At 48.9% G+C, this 13,621-nt stretch overlaps 1 protein-coding gene across 4 annotated transcripts in view; it reads left to right on the top strand.

Annotated features, from left to right (window-relative positions):
• Positions 1-13,387, top strand: part of BAZ1B (bromodomain adjacent to zinc finger domain 1B) — a 50,533-nt gene extending 37,146 nt beyond the window's left edge. For 2 of the 4 annotated variants that reach the window (XM_055713187.1, XM_055713200.1), the window contains 6 exons: positions 2,568-2,715; positions 4,183-4,330; positions 6,127-6,245; positions 8,617-8,768; positions 10,430-10,551; positions 11,164-13,387. In XM_055713187.1, the coding sequence (XP_055569162.1) occupies positions 2,568-2,715; positions 4,183-4,330; positions 6,127-6,245; positions 8,617-8,768; positions 10,430-10,551; positions 11,164-11,530 (1,056 nt within the window). In that variant the 3' untranslated portion in view covers positions 11,531-13,387. Of the gene's footprint in view, positions 1-2,567; positions 2,716-4,182; positions 4,331-6,126; positions 6,246-8,616; positions 8,769-10,429; positions 10,552-11,163 lie in introns of those variants that run through there. The other 2 variants (XM_055713196.1, XM_055713211.1) reach the window with 2 other exon arrangements.
• The last annotated feature ends 234 nt before the right edge of the window (positions 13,388-13,621 follow it).

Here is a 13,621-nt window from a genome sequence, read left to right as displayed (position 1 = left end):
AGGTGTATGGCTACAGATTTAAGTATTGCCAGTCTGAGTATGCAGTCATGCAGATGTCCCTCCAGAGCACTAACTTCTGTCCTGTGCTGATGTCTCTGGAGCATTTATTTAACGCGGTGCAGTGGTTCAGTGCTTTCTTATATCTGGCTTAGAGCTTTCTAGACACTTGTGGTAGTACAAGCAATGTTCAACTTTTGTTGGATTTTGGGGTTGGTTTCTTGGGTGTGTGGTTTTGGGGTTTTTTGGGGGTTGGGGTTTTTTTTTTGCCTCAGTTTATCTACAATGAGCTTTCTTTTTGCCAAAGCAGAAAACCCTTATAGGTGACCTTGAAGGAGCAGCCCAGATCTTAGATATAGTTATCCATTGAAAAAAAACTGACTGACTAGGCTTTTAAAGACAAATCTCTTGCATGGGTCAAGAATTATGAAGTCTTTTAGAGCCAGAACTGCACTGAGAGAGAAAGCAGGTAAAATACAGCATAGCCATACTGGAAAAACACACTTAATATACTTACAGACTATACAAGTGAATTTGCAGTCCTGTGGTATGGTTATGTCTCATTTTCCCTGTGAGAAACAAGTTATGGCTTAATAAGCACCCGTTTGCTGACATAATTGTCTATACTGAGGGTTCCTGCTGGCTCAGCTACATAGCTAGAGAGCATACTGCTGGGCGGCGATGTAGACCTGGCTTATGGCTGTTTCTGCAAATTAGTCTTGTATCTCTGTTTCTGCAGATGTTGCCACTTCTAGTGGCAGTACCGCTCTGGACTATCCCAGAACAGGAGAGGGACTATGTGACCTCTTGGCAGCATGAGATTGCAGCACAGCCACCTGAGCATAGTGAAGAACACTGGTATATTATCCATCACTGCCACTGGCTTTCAGTGGTGTTTGCAAGGGAGAAATCTAGGGTGTCAGTTCACCTGCAGACAATACCTCAAAGACCAGCTTCACAACCAAGCAACTGCAGTTTCAGCTGTTCAGGGGGATTTCTGTCGTCTTAGGATACCAACTGGGGAGTCTTTCGAACTGGAGGTTTGTCCACCTTTACCAAAGCAGACATTTTCTGTCACTGAAGTTGAAATGTGACTGAGGACTTCTCCTTCAGTATTTTTGTTTTCAGTCTTCTTTCAGTCTCCTGTTTTGCCTAGTTGGCAGTCTGAACTCCCTTGATAATGGTACTGCTAAAATGCCATAGTCTCATGATGCTTGGGAAGCAAGGCTAAAAATCTGTTAAATTCCACAGGCTTGAGGAGAAAGATCTTAAGCAAAACTTGCCAACAGTTTTTGCAGATTTATCTTGGCCCAGCAGTTACCCAGTGTGTTAACAGCAAAACCCATGGAACAGTTACTTGGAAAATCAATTACACAGTATGTGAAGCACCTCAACAATGTTCTGCAAAGAAATAGCACAGTGCTGTGTAATCTGCCACAGTAGGCTGTGCAGGTTTCCGTTTGTCTTGAATGTCTCAGGTTCCAGGTTCCACACTAGCAATGGCAGCAAGGATGCTGGCATTTTAGAATAGCTTGTGTTTTTTTTCCAAGCATCTAATATATGCTGTGCTTCCTCAAATTCAGTCAGAGGAGAATGTGCAACTCTGCAAAAATCCTGGGTTTTGTTTGGCTCCCAAATTGCTGTCAGCTGCAGAGTTTAAATTTTCCCATCTGACACTTCACTGTTTGTTTTCTCATTCTCCTGGGGTAGAAGAACATTTAACTTGAGTCCTATTATGTCCCTGTCATGTCTAGGCCATCACCTCATTGTTGTAAAGCAAAGGATTAACGTTGGAGTTGAACATGCAGTGGCTCTGGATTACTTCTCTGTTCTGGTGCATTTCCGATTTGCCACAACGTTGTTTCTAAACCTCCAGAGCTGAGTTTGAGATTTCACATGAGGCTTGCTATGTGCGGACTCCAGCAGTTGCCTTCATGCAAATCTCAGGTTTAATGCTTTCACCCTCACTTGCAGCTAATTCGGGGATTTCACGTGCACTGAGGCCATCTTGTCTCAGGAAAACAGCTGGTTTCATATTTGGGGCTCCAGGTGCTTTGCCTGTCAAATCTGACTGTAGCTGATGTCACGGTCCCCTCTGCCAGCTGAGCAGCGTGGAGGACCGGGAGGACCGAGTGTTGCGGTGGCCTTGGGTGTCTGCGGTACCCGCTGGAGGGCAGCACAGGCCGCTCCAGCACACCACGCTCCAGTGCTGGTGCCAGCTGTCTCCGAACTTTCATCCTGTGTTTTACAGTTCTAGGTTTCTGCCTTTTATTTTCTTAGCCTGATGATTATTTGGGTTAGACTTTCAGAGCAGGAATTTAGTGGAGTTCACATAGGTTGTTTCAGCCTGGCCGTGAAATGCAAAAGGGCTCTACTGTTATGAACAAACTGTCTGATCCAGTGAGGCTGGTTATGGATAAACCACAAATAGGACTGCTGAGGCTGTATAGAAGAAAAGAAATATAGAGTTGAGCTTTGGTTAAGGGCCCCAGCTAAAGGATATAAAAACATCTTCAGACTGTAGCAAGCTGTGCCTGTGCTTCGTTGTAAGCTGTTAGGTCTGTCTGCAGGTTGCTTCAGCCATGGAGAAGTGGAAGACAGCAATCCGTGAGGCCCAGACCTTCTCCCGTATGCACGTGCTGCTCGGGATGCTGGATGCCTGTATCAAGTGGGATATGTCAGCAGAGAATGCCAGATGCAAAGTGTGTCGCAAGAAAGGTATGCATTCCTGCCCCACGCCTGCGCAACAGTTGGAAGCTGTCACCTCTCCATGCCCTGCTTAGGCAACATGCCCTTGTAGTCTGTCACTCTGTCTTTGGCTGTATTTTGAGTTTTGAACATCAGGATTTAATCAGAAGCGCTGATCTCACAGAAGCGTTTGACCCGAACTCCAATAAACCATTCTTACAAAACTGATACACGGTCTTGCAGAACATTGCAGAGCTGCCGTCCCCTGAATATTTAGGGCACTTAGACACAAGTCATCTACAGATCCTTCTGGGAACACTTGTGCCACTCCATTCCCTGTTTCATTTTTTAGTTTGAATGGTCTTTGAGCCTCTGAGCCTTGTCAGTTAATCCCGTCTTTTACAGAAAGAACAAGCAAGGAGAGGCTGGGGAGGTAGCTGTCCTTTGTAAGGCTGGGGAAGTAACTGAACAGGTGGCAAGGGGCTACCTTCTCTGTATCCACTACAGTATGAAGGGCTTTAGAGTCTTGCAGGTGGAGGGGATAGTAAGAGTTGTCACCAGTGGTGGAGTGCTAGTATTTGTTCTGCCATAACCTCTCCTTTTGGATGGAAGCCTGGAGGAAACAGCTTGGTAGTACATTCTGCCTCATCATGTGCTTTTTGTCTCACTTTCTATTTGCTGAAACACTACTGGGAAATGAGGGCAGACAGACCTCAGTGGGAATGCTGGGCTACTTTTTGTTTACCAAAAGACTGTGCCATCCACCTCTTCAAAGAAATAAGGGCCGAAATGGTACAACATTCTCCTTCACTGTAGAGCCTCAGGGATATTCCAAACCAATGCAAAACCTGTCCTATTTGCTGTTGAGGGGGGATTCTAGGCAAATGCAAGAGGGTGCTCACCTGAGACTAACAGATTTTTGTTCCACAGAAATTAAGAACTGGTATGTTGGAGAAAGAGATGCTGGCAAGCTCTCTGCACTTTTTTTTTTTTCTTCTTTAGTAATGAAATAGCTGGCTCAGGACTATCTCCATGTTTCCCTGCATCAGTGAGAAGCACAGAGAGACTAGTTCTGCTGCATACTGGTTGCCTTTTTTGGCTTGCTACCTTAAGTAGAAAGAAGATGCTGTGCAGGTTAACCACACTGAGGCTAGAATAAGAATAGCTGCATTTATAGCTCCTTGCTAGGCTCTCGGGCATCTTTGCAGCAGATTTCTCTTTCCCTTTGTTTGGCTTGATTTAGCCTGGGTGGAACCAATTTGGCAGGTTTCCACCTTTGCCACAAATGAAATCTTTGTAGGGCAAGGGACTTTTTTGTTTCTGAATGCTGCTGGTGTGCACTGCAGTGGTGAAAACAAGAAGGAAGGGTCCCTGCTGGCAGAGGGTACTTTGCATCTTTCTTTTGCTTTGTCCTGACCTCCCAGCACTGCAGCAGCTTCTGCTTCTCAGGTTGGGCCAGGCTGTGGCACTTGTAACAAGTAAGTTGTGCTCTCCTAGGTGAAGATGACAAGCTGATCCTGTGTGACGAGTGTAACAAAGCCTTCCACCTGTTTTGTCTGAGACCGGCACTCTATGAGATACCAGATGGTGAATGGCAGTGCCCAGCCTGTCAGCCTTCTACTGCCAGGCGCAGCTCACGAGGCCGGTGAGTGAGCCTCCTTTCCTTTGCGTTGCCACAGAGGGACAGTTCTAGCTGCCCTTTCACAAGACAACCAAAACAGCCTGAAACAGAGCCCACTTAAAAGGTTTGAAATTAGCTTAGTTAACTCGGTGACACTGGAACAATAGAAAAGCGTTTTTTCAAGCTGTAACTTTGAGCACACCTGTGTTATGCTGACCCATGACAACAGGAGTTTTAATAAATAACTTGTTTGGCAGTGAAAACATGCACAAAACATCAACCAAAATCAGCTGTGCTAAGGGCTGTTGTTTAACTGAGCAGCTAGTTGAGTTGCTTTCTCATGGGAGTGTAGCTGGTAGCATTGCAGCTCTGTAGTTCACTGGGCTAAATTACTGTTGTGCTCTTGTCAAGTTATAGCAGGCATTACTCCAGGTTGCCACTCAGTCCCTACTGTGCTACTACAAATCAGGCTACAAAATGCCACTCCGTGGTTTTCTGGACCTGATAAACCTTAACAAGGCAGGAGTCCTTGTAGGGCTAGAGAGGGAACATGATTTGAGGAAGAACCAAAAAGTTGTTCTATGCAGCAGAAATTAGTAGCTGCCTCCTGACAACAAGGGATTGAATTATGGCTTGGGGTTTTTTTAATTGCAAGCTGGAAGTTAAATGTATGTGAAATGTATTTTTATTTTTACAATGTATGTCCAGCGTTGATTGTGACTCTGTGCTGAGTCTACCCGCTTGTCAGCGAGGTGAGGCTATCAAATGGCATCTGAAGCATAAGCAATCAACAGATCCTCCCTTCCAGAGCAGCAGCACAATAGGAGGTGTACTAGCTTGTAATGTGCAGGTGGTGTATGGCCTTAAAAGTATTACTTACTCCCTGGGCACCATATTAGGGTTCATCAGGCTTGTACAAAAATGACAGGGCTTCAATGCAGCTGTTCTAGCCTGAGATCATAGTTACTTTGATGTGGCAGAGTCACCTGCAAGCTGCTTGGCTCCTGGACGAGAGCCATCAGGTGGGGTAACACCTGTCTTATCTGCTTTCTGTTCTTGTCTTTCGAGCTGAGGTAGGAAAAAAATTTCAGCCTGGAAGCACTTTTGCCCTGCCTGTACTGTGGGAGCTTGCTCCTTTTACTGCTCAAGATCCTCTTTCTCGAGAGGATTGAGACTCTCACAACAGCTTTGCCTTTGTCCCCTTTTGCCTGTGCATGCTGTTTTGTTTTCCTGGTTTTGTAATGGTTTGAATGCTTCAACAGACACATGCGAGAAGTCAGAACTGTCCTGGGCAGGGAGTCTCTGTGGCTTCTGGTATCAGCACATGAGAAGCCTGGTGCTCTGCTCACAAATAATACTAAATGAGCTCTGTTTCCTATAGTGCACATCCAAGTGGCATGACAGTGGAAGGAGGTAATGGGTAAAATACTCCTGCAGAAACAAAAAAAGCCCCCCTCCTGCAACTCCTTAGGCCAGGCCTGCAGACCTGGGTAAAAGAGCAGCATATCCTCTTGGGGAGGAGTAATTGTACAGCAGTCACAATCCTAAAATCCGTTATGTGGTCAAGGTGCCTAGAACAGCAAAAAATACACAGATTCAGCTGTTGGGGATTTTCAGCCCAGATGTTCAGACGGTAGCCTGGGAAGTGCCCTTTCAGCTGTGGCTACAACTTGATACTCTCTGAAATGCTGCAGACTGCTTCAGTCTGAGGCTGGGTATTTATTTTACATTGAGGTGGTCAGCAGGTCTCTGCCTGTGAACAAACAGTACAGAGGGCCCAGGGTCTGGTACAACAGATGTGTTCACCTGCCTTACTCTAGGAACTATGCAGAGGATTCTGATGAAGATGAGGATGAAGAAGGCGAGGAAGCTTCTGATGAACCAGATGCTGAGGAGGAAGAGGAAGAGGAAGAAGATTATGAAGTTGCTGGACTGAAATGTAAGGCTTTAACCATGCAGGAAAGTACAGTAAAATACTAAGACTTTGCCTTCAGTGTCCATCCTATTTGGAACTTGTGCTTGTCCTCACACAGAACAGGATCTTACTTGGAAACAGCGGGAGATGTCACAGGGGAAGGCTCTGGTGGTGCTGTACATTACCTGGGGAGCTGGAGTGAACTCTTGTCTCTCTGTGATGGGGTCAGTGCTTGCAGAGATTGAAACTGCAGTGAGCTATCACTTGCTGCCCTGTCACTCCCTTGGGGACGCTGCCAAGACTGTTAAGAGTGCTGTGAGGTGGTCAGCAGAGGCTGCAGCGGGGCAACAGCATTATCAGTTACTGGTACCGGCGGTCTCTGCGCCCACAGGGTTTGTTGGTAAACTGGATGCTGTTAATAGATGCTTATGGAGCTTTAATCACAGCCCCCTTTCCTTTTTCCCTTTCCATCAGCTCACAACCTCTTAAGTGCAGAATTTCTAGTGATGTGGCAAGGAGGCATTTTCAAATAGCAAGACCAGTGCTTCCTCTGCCCAGTTCCTGTGGTAAGGCACAGTACTTGAGGTGTAGCGTGGCCTGGACCGCCAGCACCCTTTGATTGCATACAGAGACTACTTGGGATGCATAACTGGTGCATTCCTGGGCAGCTGTGTGGAATAAAAGAGCATTTTCTAGACTCCTCGCTGACTGCTTCTCCACTTAACCACTTTTTAGTGTATGTATCCACTTTGTTTTTAGGGGAATTCGACTCTCCCTCATTTGGGCAACTTGATGCACTGAAGGTCGGTCTTGAAATGGCACACTGCCAGCATTTGCTTTCTGTCAAAATGCCCGTGACTGACATAAAATTAACTTCAATTTGTCTTAACCAGGGTAGATGGTGGAATCTGGAGACTGAGACCCAAAGGATTATCCCATGTTCTTTCGAGGGTTTCCATCCAGATCTATCAGTCTTGATTCCCTTGCTTTATTCTGGTTTCAGGGATGTTCACTGATACCCTGGCTATGTACACTGCTTGTTGTTCTGTGGTGTATCCATGTCCACACTTGGAGTGTGTTCAGCCTATGTTGCACAGCCAAGTCAGGAGCTGAGCCAAGGTTTCCAAACAATAGCAAAAGAGGGCTACAGTCACTAAAAATAAAGTGCTAAATGCAACCCCTGGCTTGAAAGAGCATTAACATGGAAAGGTCACTGTGGAAAACTTTTTGTTTTAATAGAGAAGTCCTATTAATCCTCATGGTGTTTATCCTGAGGCATATAACCTAGAATGTTGGATTGTCAGACATTTAACACGTGCCACACGCTTGAGACACAAGCAGAGCGACAGCAGGCAGACGTCCCACTGCCCTAACGCACGTTCCTCATGTGGGGGGCCCGGCAAGATGATTTATTGGACAGGGCTGCATTAGAGGCCACAGATGAAATGCTACAGCCCCCTGGATACGGCTTGCTCAAGCACTTGTGACCAGATGGAAGGAGCTTGGCTGGGGAACACCAACACATTCTCCTGATACAGAGGAGTCATGAAAGAAACTTAAGACAAGGGAGTGTGTCAGCACACTTGCATTTTTATCAGTGTGAAGGTCTGACAGGCAGACTAACAAACAGGCAGGGGCCTTTCTGTGGGATATAATGCAGCAGCCCTGGTCCTGAGGAATAAAATTCCATTGTTTCCCACTTGCACATGGAGCAGCTTCTGACTGCAGTAACTCGACACTTCCCCTGCACAAGGTTCACTTTTCAGGGGGGGCTTAGCAACTGGCTTATCCCACTTTGTGGGTCACTTGTAAATGCTTGGTAAAGCGTCCCTCCCCGAACCAGTGAGGAGCCGGAAACAGGGGAAACTGCAAGTTTCTGCTCCTGGTGCTTTCAGAAGGGATGTTGCAGTTATGTTTGAGACAGTTGTCCTTGCATTACTTCCCCTGCCCTCCCTCGAGTCTTCATGCATCACTCTTGGCACTTGGCCCTGCAGGCAGAGGGGCTTGCTGTTGCAGCCCTGGGCCAGCCTTACCTGCGGCAGAGAAGCTGGAAGCTCCTAGGTCTCCCTTGGAGCTGACAATCTGCCAGTGCCGTTGGCTGGTGTGTGTGACCACCCTTTAGTAGAGGGCTGTTGCCAGACAGCAATGGCCTCTTTTTGGACGGGAGGCGATTACCCACTTATCTCATCTGGAAATGGTATCAAGCACAGCTGACATGAGCATGTGTTGAGTGAGCACGGGCTGACGAAGCTGGGCTGTTGCAGTCGTCCGTGGGTTCACTAGCTCCTCTGTACTGTGAGCCAGTCTCTGCCTGGTGCGTAGTGGCTGGGCAAAGGGCTTGTGATCTGCTTCCAGGTTAACCCATTCCTCTGAGTTCATGATTTATGTGTTTCAGTGAGACCCAGGAAGGCAGCCCGGGGCAAGCAGAGCACAGCCATGTACTCCTCGAGGCAGGGAAGGCACCAAAGGAAGAAGCAGTCACTGCACCCTGCCAGGGGACCCCGGCAGCGGGCTGCACCTGTCAACGGCGCAGACATTGATGAGCTGGTAAGAGCCAAATTGCTCCCCGGAGGCTGCTCACATCATGAGTTATAAACGAAACGGGTGTCATGCTTGCTTCCCTCCCCTTCCCAGAGAAATACTCTGAATCATATTGTGAAACCCGGGCTGGGCTGGGGGCGGGTTAACAAAGGAGGCATATCCTTAAGGGCCCAGTACAAATGGAGCAGATATGCCAGGCATCTTTCCCCAGCCGCTTTCACACATTGTCCCCCTTGAGTAGCAGGCAGCCTGCAGCTTGTTAAAGGGTTTTAAATAGTATCCATATGTCTCTGCAGAGAGGTGGGAGGACTGAGGGGGTCCTGGATGGTCAGAGAATGCCAGCAATGTTGGACCCTTGCTCCCCAGCCTTGGCTGTTTTCTGACAGTTGTTGTCCGTATGGTCACTCCCCAACCTCCAGGACATAATTTGGCTGGTTTAGGTTTCACTTGACATTCAAAAAATAAAACTGTATGCTCCTGAACAGAGCAGTTTTGTGCATGTGTGCGCGCTAGGCGGGGTGGCGCTGCAGTGTGCTGTGCTGTTTGTCCTGGGGAGGGACACGCCACAGGGGATACGTGAGGATACTCTAGCGCTGTGGGCCACGTCACAAGCCTCTGCTAGATCTGCCATCTGTCCGCTGACTGGCACTAGTAGTGCTGGTATATCCTGTCACTCTTCTTGAGGGGTCTTGATTGTGATCTTTGGGCTCCCTGCTACTTATGCTGGTTGTGGGTGGGCTGGCTGGTGGATCTGCAGTGTCCTTTTAGCTGGTCTGCGTTACAGATTGGAGGGCAACCAAACCAGCAAGCATGGGCTACCACAGCCAGCCTAGAGGGATATTCAAGTGGAGAAAATCTTACTGGAACTGGGTCAGGGGCTCTGACAAAACACTGACTTGGGGAAGAGGAGATTTTCGTTTACCATTTTTCCTGGGAAGAGAGCAAAGCTGGGTCAGGAATAGTTCCCCGTGTTGCGGAGCCTTCCCATCATCTGACGTACCCTAAGCAGTGATGCCTTGCGAGCTGAGGGGATGTCCCTGTACTGGTGGCTGACCTGCTGCGGATCCCAGGACAAATGGCTGACCTTGTGTTCAGCCTGTGTACGGGACAGCAGTGCTCGAGGCATCAGCTGCTCTTTGGTATTTAAAACGGCACGGTTGGCTCTGCAGTGTCAGTACGGCAGCACAAGTGCTTTCTCCCTCTGCCTCTTGCATGCTGTCTGCCGGGGGCTCGGAGAAGGGGGGGGGAGGGAATTTATGCTCTCCGATTCACTCGTTTATTCTTTGGCTGCTTGTTTTGACCATATTGTCTTTGAAACTGTCTTGAAAAAGCTTGCTGCCCTCAGAGAAAAGACGGGCTGCTTGTGAGTTATTCCCACCAGAGCTTCTGGATGGGGCTCCTGTTCTGTAACTCAAGCTGCCACTGTCTGTCTTGGCTGTTACCATCAGAGGTCCTGCAGCAGAGCGGTTTGCCTCTTGATTATTGTGGAAGATGACTGCATTTGAACGATTAGAACTTTGTGCAGCAGTACGACATATCCCCAATCGTTAAGACACTGGCTTGTATGCAGGAGGATTGAAAAGAAGCTCTGCTAAGAACTAGCTGCTTTGGCCTCAAAACTGTTTGCTGAACACTAAAGCCCGTAGTGGTTCCCTGTTTTTTAACAGCATCCATTGTGTGGGCAGGTCCTTCAAACAAAGAAGACGGCACGTCGCCAAAGCCTTGAGTTGCAGAAGTGTGAGGAAATCCTCAGCAAGCTGATCAAGTACCGCTTTAGCTGGCCCTTCAGGTGAGGGCAGGTGGCAGCCTTCTCCGTGGGCGCAGGACTGTCTGCAGGCAGTGTGTAGGTGTGGGTTGGCCGTGCTGCAGTCCTGCCGCATCCACTCGCTGGCTGCAAGAATGGGGTTTCAAAAGCAAGTTATGGATGGGAAGGAAGGCAGTGAAGCTGCTCCAGAAGAAACCACCATGCTCTCTCAGTCCTCTGCTGGACTGAAGACGTGGGGCCCTTCTGAGGTGGTGTAACAGGGCGATAGGCTCTGGACCGAAGAGGGGGAGGGTGGGGTGGGTGCTTTCTGCAGCCCCCAGGATTTGCAGGGCACTCTAGTGACTGAGAGGAGGCAGCCATACCTGCTACATGTCAGTCCCCGTGCCTGGACCAGCTCTCTGGGCAGAAGGACAAGCTGCTGTCCTTCCCGTCATCATGCCGCGGCCACCGCAGGGCTGACGTGACTGTAGCACTGTTGAGGTGCTGCTTGGGCTTGTTATGGCGCCGTGGGGGTGCGGGTCAGGGCTGCTGCTTGAGCGAAGGGGGTGGGGGTGATTCTTGCTCCTCTACAGCTCTGCACTGCGTGTGGCTGGGGCCGTCATTTTCCTCCTGTCTTTGTGGCTCTTCGTTCGGCAGGGAGCCAGTGACCACGGAGGAAGCTGAAGATTACTTTGAGGTCATCAGCAACCCTATGGACTTCCAGACTATGCAGAGCAAGTGCTCTTGTGGCAATTACCGCTCGGTGCAGGAGTTCCTCTCCGACATCAAGCAGGTGTTCTCCAACGCTGAGCGCTACAACCAGAATGGGAGTCACGTACTGTCCTGCCTGGAGAAGACGGAACAGTGTTTGATTGACATGGTGCACAAACACCTGCCTGGCTACACGTATGCACGCAGGAAATGCCAGAAGCTCTCTGCCAGGTGCCAGGGACTGGAGGAGCAGGAAGGGGACAGTGAGTCAGAGCCCCTTGAACATTCCCGGGGTCGGAAAAGGAAGAAATGAGGGATGGGGAGACTAGGGGGAGAGCCAGAGCTGGAGCAGGCCGTCTGGTGCTGCCATGCAGCAGGATCGGTTGTCTGGAGGGAGCTGGGAAGCAGCAGGCACTTCTCTATTAATCCAGCCTTTCCCTTGGGCCCGTCCTAGTTTTAATTTTTCTGCAGTTTCCTCAAGTATTTGGTCATCCATTGACTGAGCGGAGATGACTTGCTGCTTCCTGCAAAGGCCACAGAGCTCTTCAGGAGCCTGTCCTGCTAGGAGGGGAAGGTGGGAGGGCAAGGGGCAGGGCTGGGCAGGGGAGCACAAAGCCTGTGCCAGCTCAGGCGCTGTCAGCTTCCTTGGGACGAGCTGCTTCCTCCCCTCTGCAAGCAGCCAGCGCCGGAGCGTGGTGGGACCTCTGCCACCTCTGCCATCTGCGGCCTGTGATGTGAAACCAGCCTTGAGCTGGCGCGGGGAGGGATCATATTGCTTCACCGAAGGGCTGGGTGTGATCAGGCCAATGGGCTGCTAGTTCTTGTATGTATATATTTATATGGTGTTAATTTTGAGCCCCCAGTTGAAGGGCTGCATAGGGCAAGCAAGCACTTACATTTATGGAGATACAGCTTTCACCAGCATCCTAACACAATTGGCTTCGAGGTGCTCTTGCTTTTTCCCTCTCTCTCTTCTCGGCGAGCAATCTCTGGAGGTTGCGCTCCAAAGAGGGTTCTTCTGAGCTCAGATCTTCACATGTACACGGCAAAGAGGAGGTAGATGGCTTCCCTGCTCACCTTGAACAGCACACAATCACGTAGCCCCTTGGATGAACCGAGTGCCAGAAGCATACCAGAGAGCGTGGTTTTCTGCACACCCTGTAGGGAGCTCCAGGGCAAGGGGAGCAGCAGAAACATGTTCTGTGTAACTTTTTAAATTAATTTTCTAGTTAAAAGTGGCTTGTTTCTAGCTGTGATCTTGTACAAAGAACACCTGTAAGATACTGTTGTCTTGCTTTGGCACATGTACAGTTTATATGAAATTGTGTTTGCTTTATATTTTCCCCCTCTTAAAAATTAATTTTCCTACCAGTAGCTGGAGTTACATCGGGGGAATTGTTGGTGGGGGGGGTCTCCCAGTCCCTCTCTAGCCACGCTCTCACCATGTTTTATAGTAATACCTTCCCTAGCTCACCTCCCTCGCACTCCCCCAGCACTGCGAGGACCGTCCTGCACTGGCTGACCAGCCTGATCCTGCTGGGAGGCTGCTCTGCCGCAGCCCCAGCAGCAGGTCCTGCCGCCCAAGAGACGCCTTTTTCTTAGAGAAAAGTCAGTGTTTTTTCATCGCCTTTCCCTCTCTGTCATGACAGGTTTTGATCATACAATCAGGGCTCAAACTTTTTATTATACAAGTCCAATTTGGAACAAACCAGCCACAGGGCTGCTTTATACTGGTTTTGTAACAGAAAAGTAAAAGCCAATGTTGCAGGTCCTGTGATTTGAGAAGAAAAGAATTATTGATGAAAAATTGCAGCCTAGTTTTATGAACTTTCTAGGATTTTTTTAACAGGTATTTGTTTCAGTTCTGGACTGTTGATGGCTGCAGAGACTAGGCAGGTTTCCAGCCACTTCCCTCTTCACCTCTCCCCAGCCTCAGCCCCTGCCCCACAGAATAGCACTGACATTTGTATTTCGCACGTCCCCTTCAGAGGCTTTGTTTTGTCCTGTTCATAGAGAACATTTTCTGCAGGTCCTACATGGTGAAACCTTTGGAACTGTAAGGTTTTTTTAAAATAAATGTCATTTGGGGGGGAGGGGGTTTCTGCTAAGGGCTGTACTTGTAATAAATTGGAAAGTTAAAAATAAACATTATGTACTTGTGTTTGTAAAACTGGCTTGCAGCGAGTCCTTTGTGGGCACCCAGTGTTCGTGTGGTACTGTCTGCGACGTCTCGCCTCTGCCTTCCCCAGAGCCCCTGTCAGACATGACATTGCTGCCTTCTGAAGGGAAACGGAGCCACAGGGCCAAGGGGTCGAGGCAAAGGCAACAGCGAGTCTGGGTCAGGTCAGCTAACGACTCCAAAGAACCATCTTTTAAGCCTCCTACTGAGGTCTGGCTGTACCAC

The sequence above is a fragment of the Falco cherrug genome, chromosome 1 (assembly GCF_023634085.1).
Source record: "Falco cherrug isolate bFalChe1 chromosome 1, bFalChe1.pri, whole genome shotgun sequence".
Lineage (NCBI taxonomy): Eukaryota > Metazoa > Chordata > Aves > Falconiformes > Falconidae > Falco > Falco cherrug.
The sequence above is the reverse complement of the archived record's forward strand: the minus strand, read 5'-3'. Positions and strand labels throughout refer to the sequence as shown.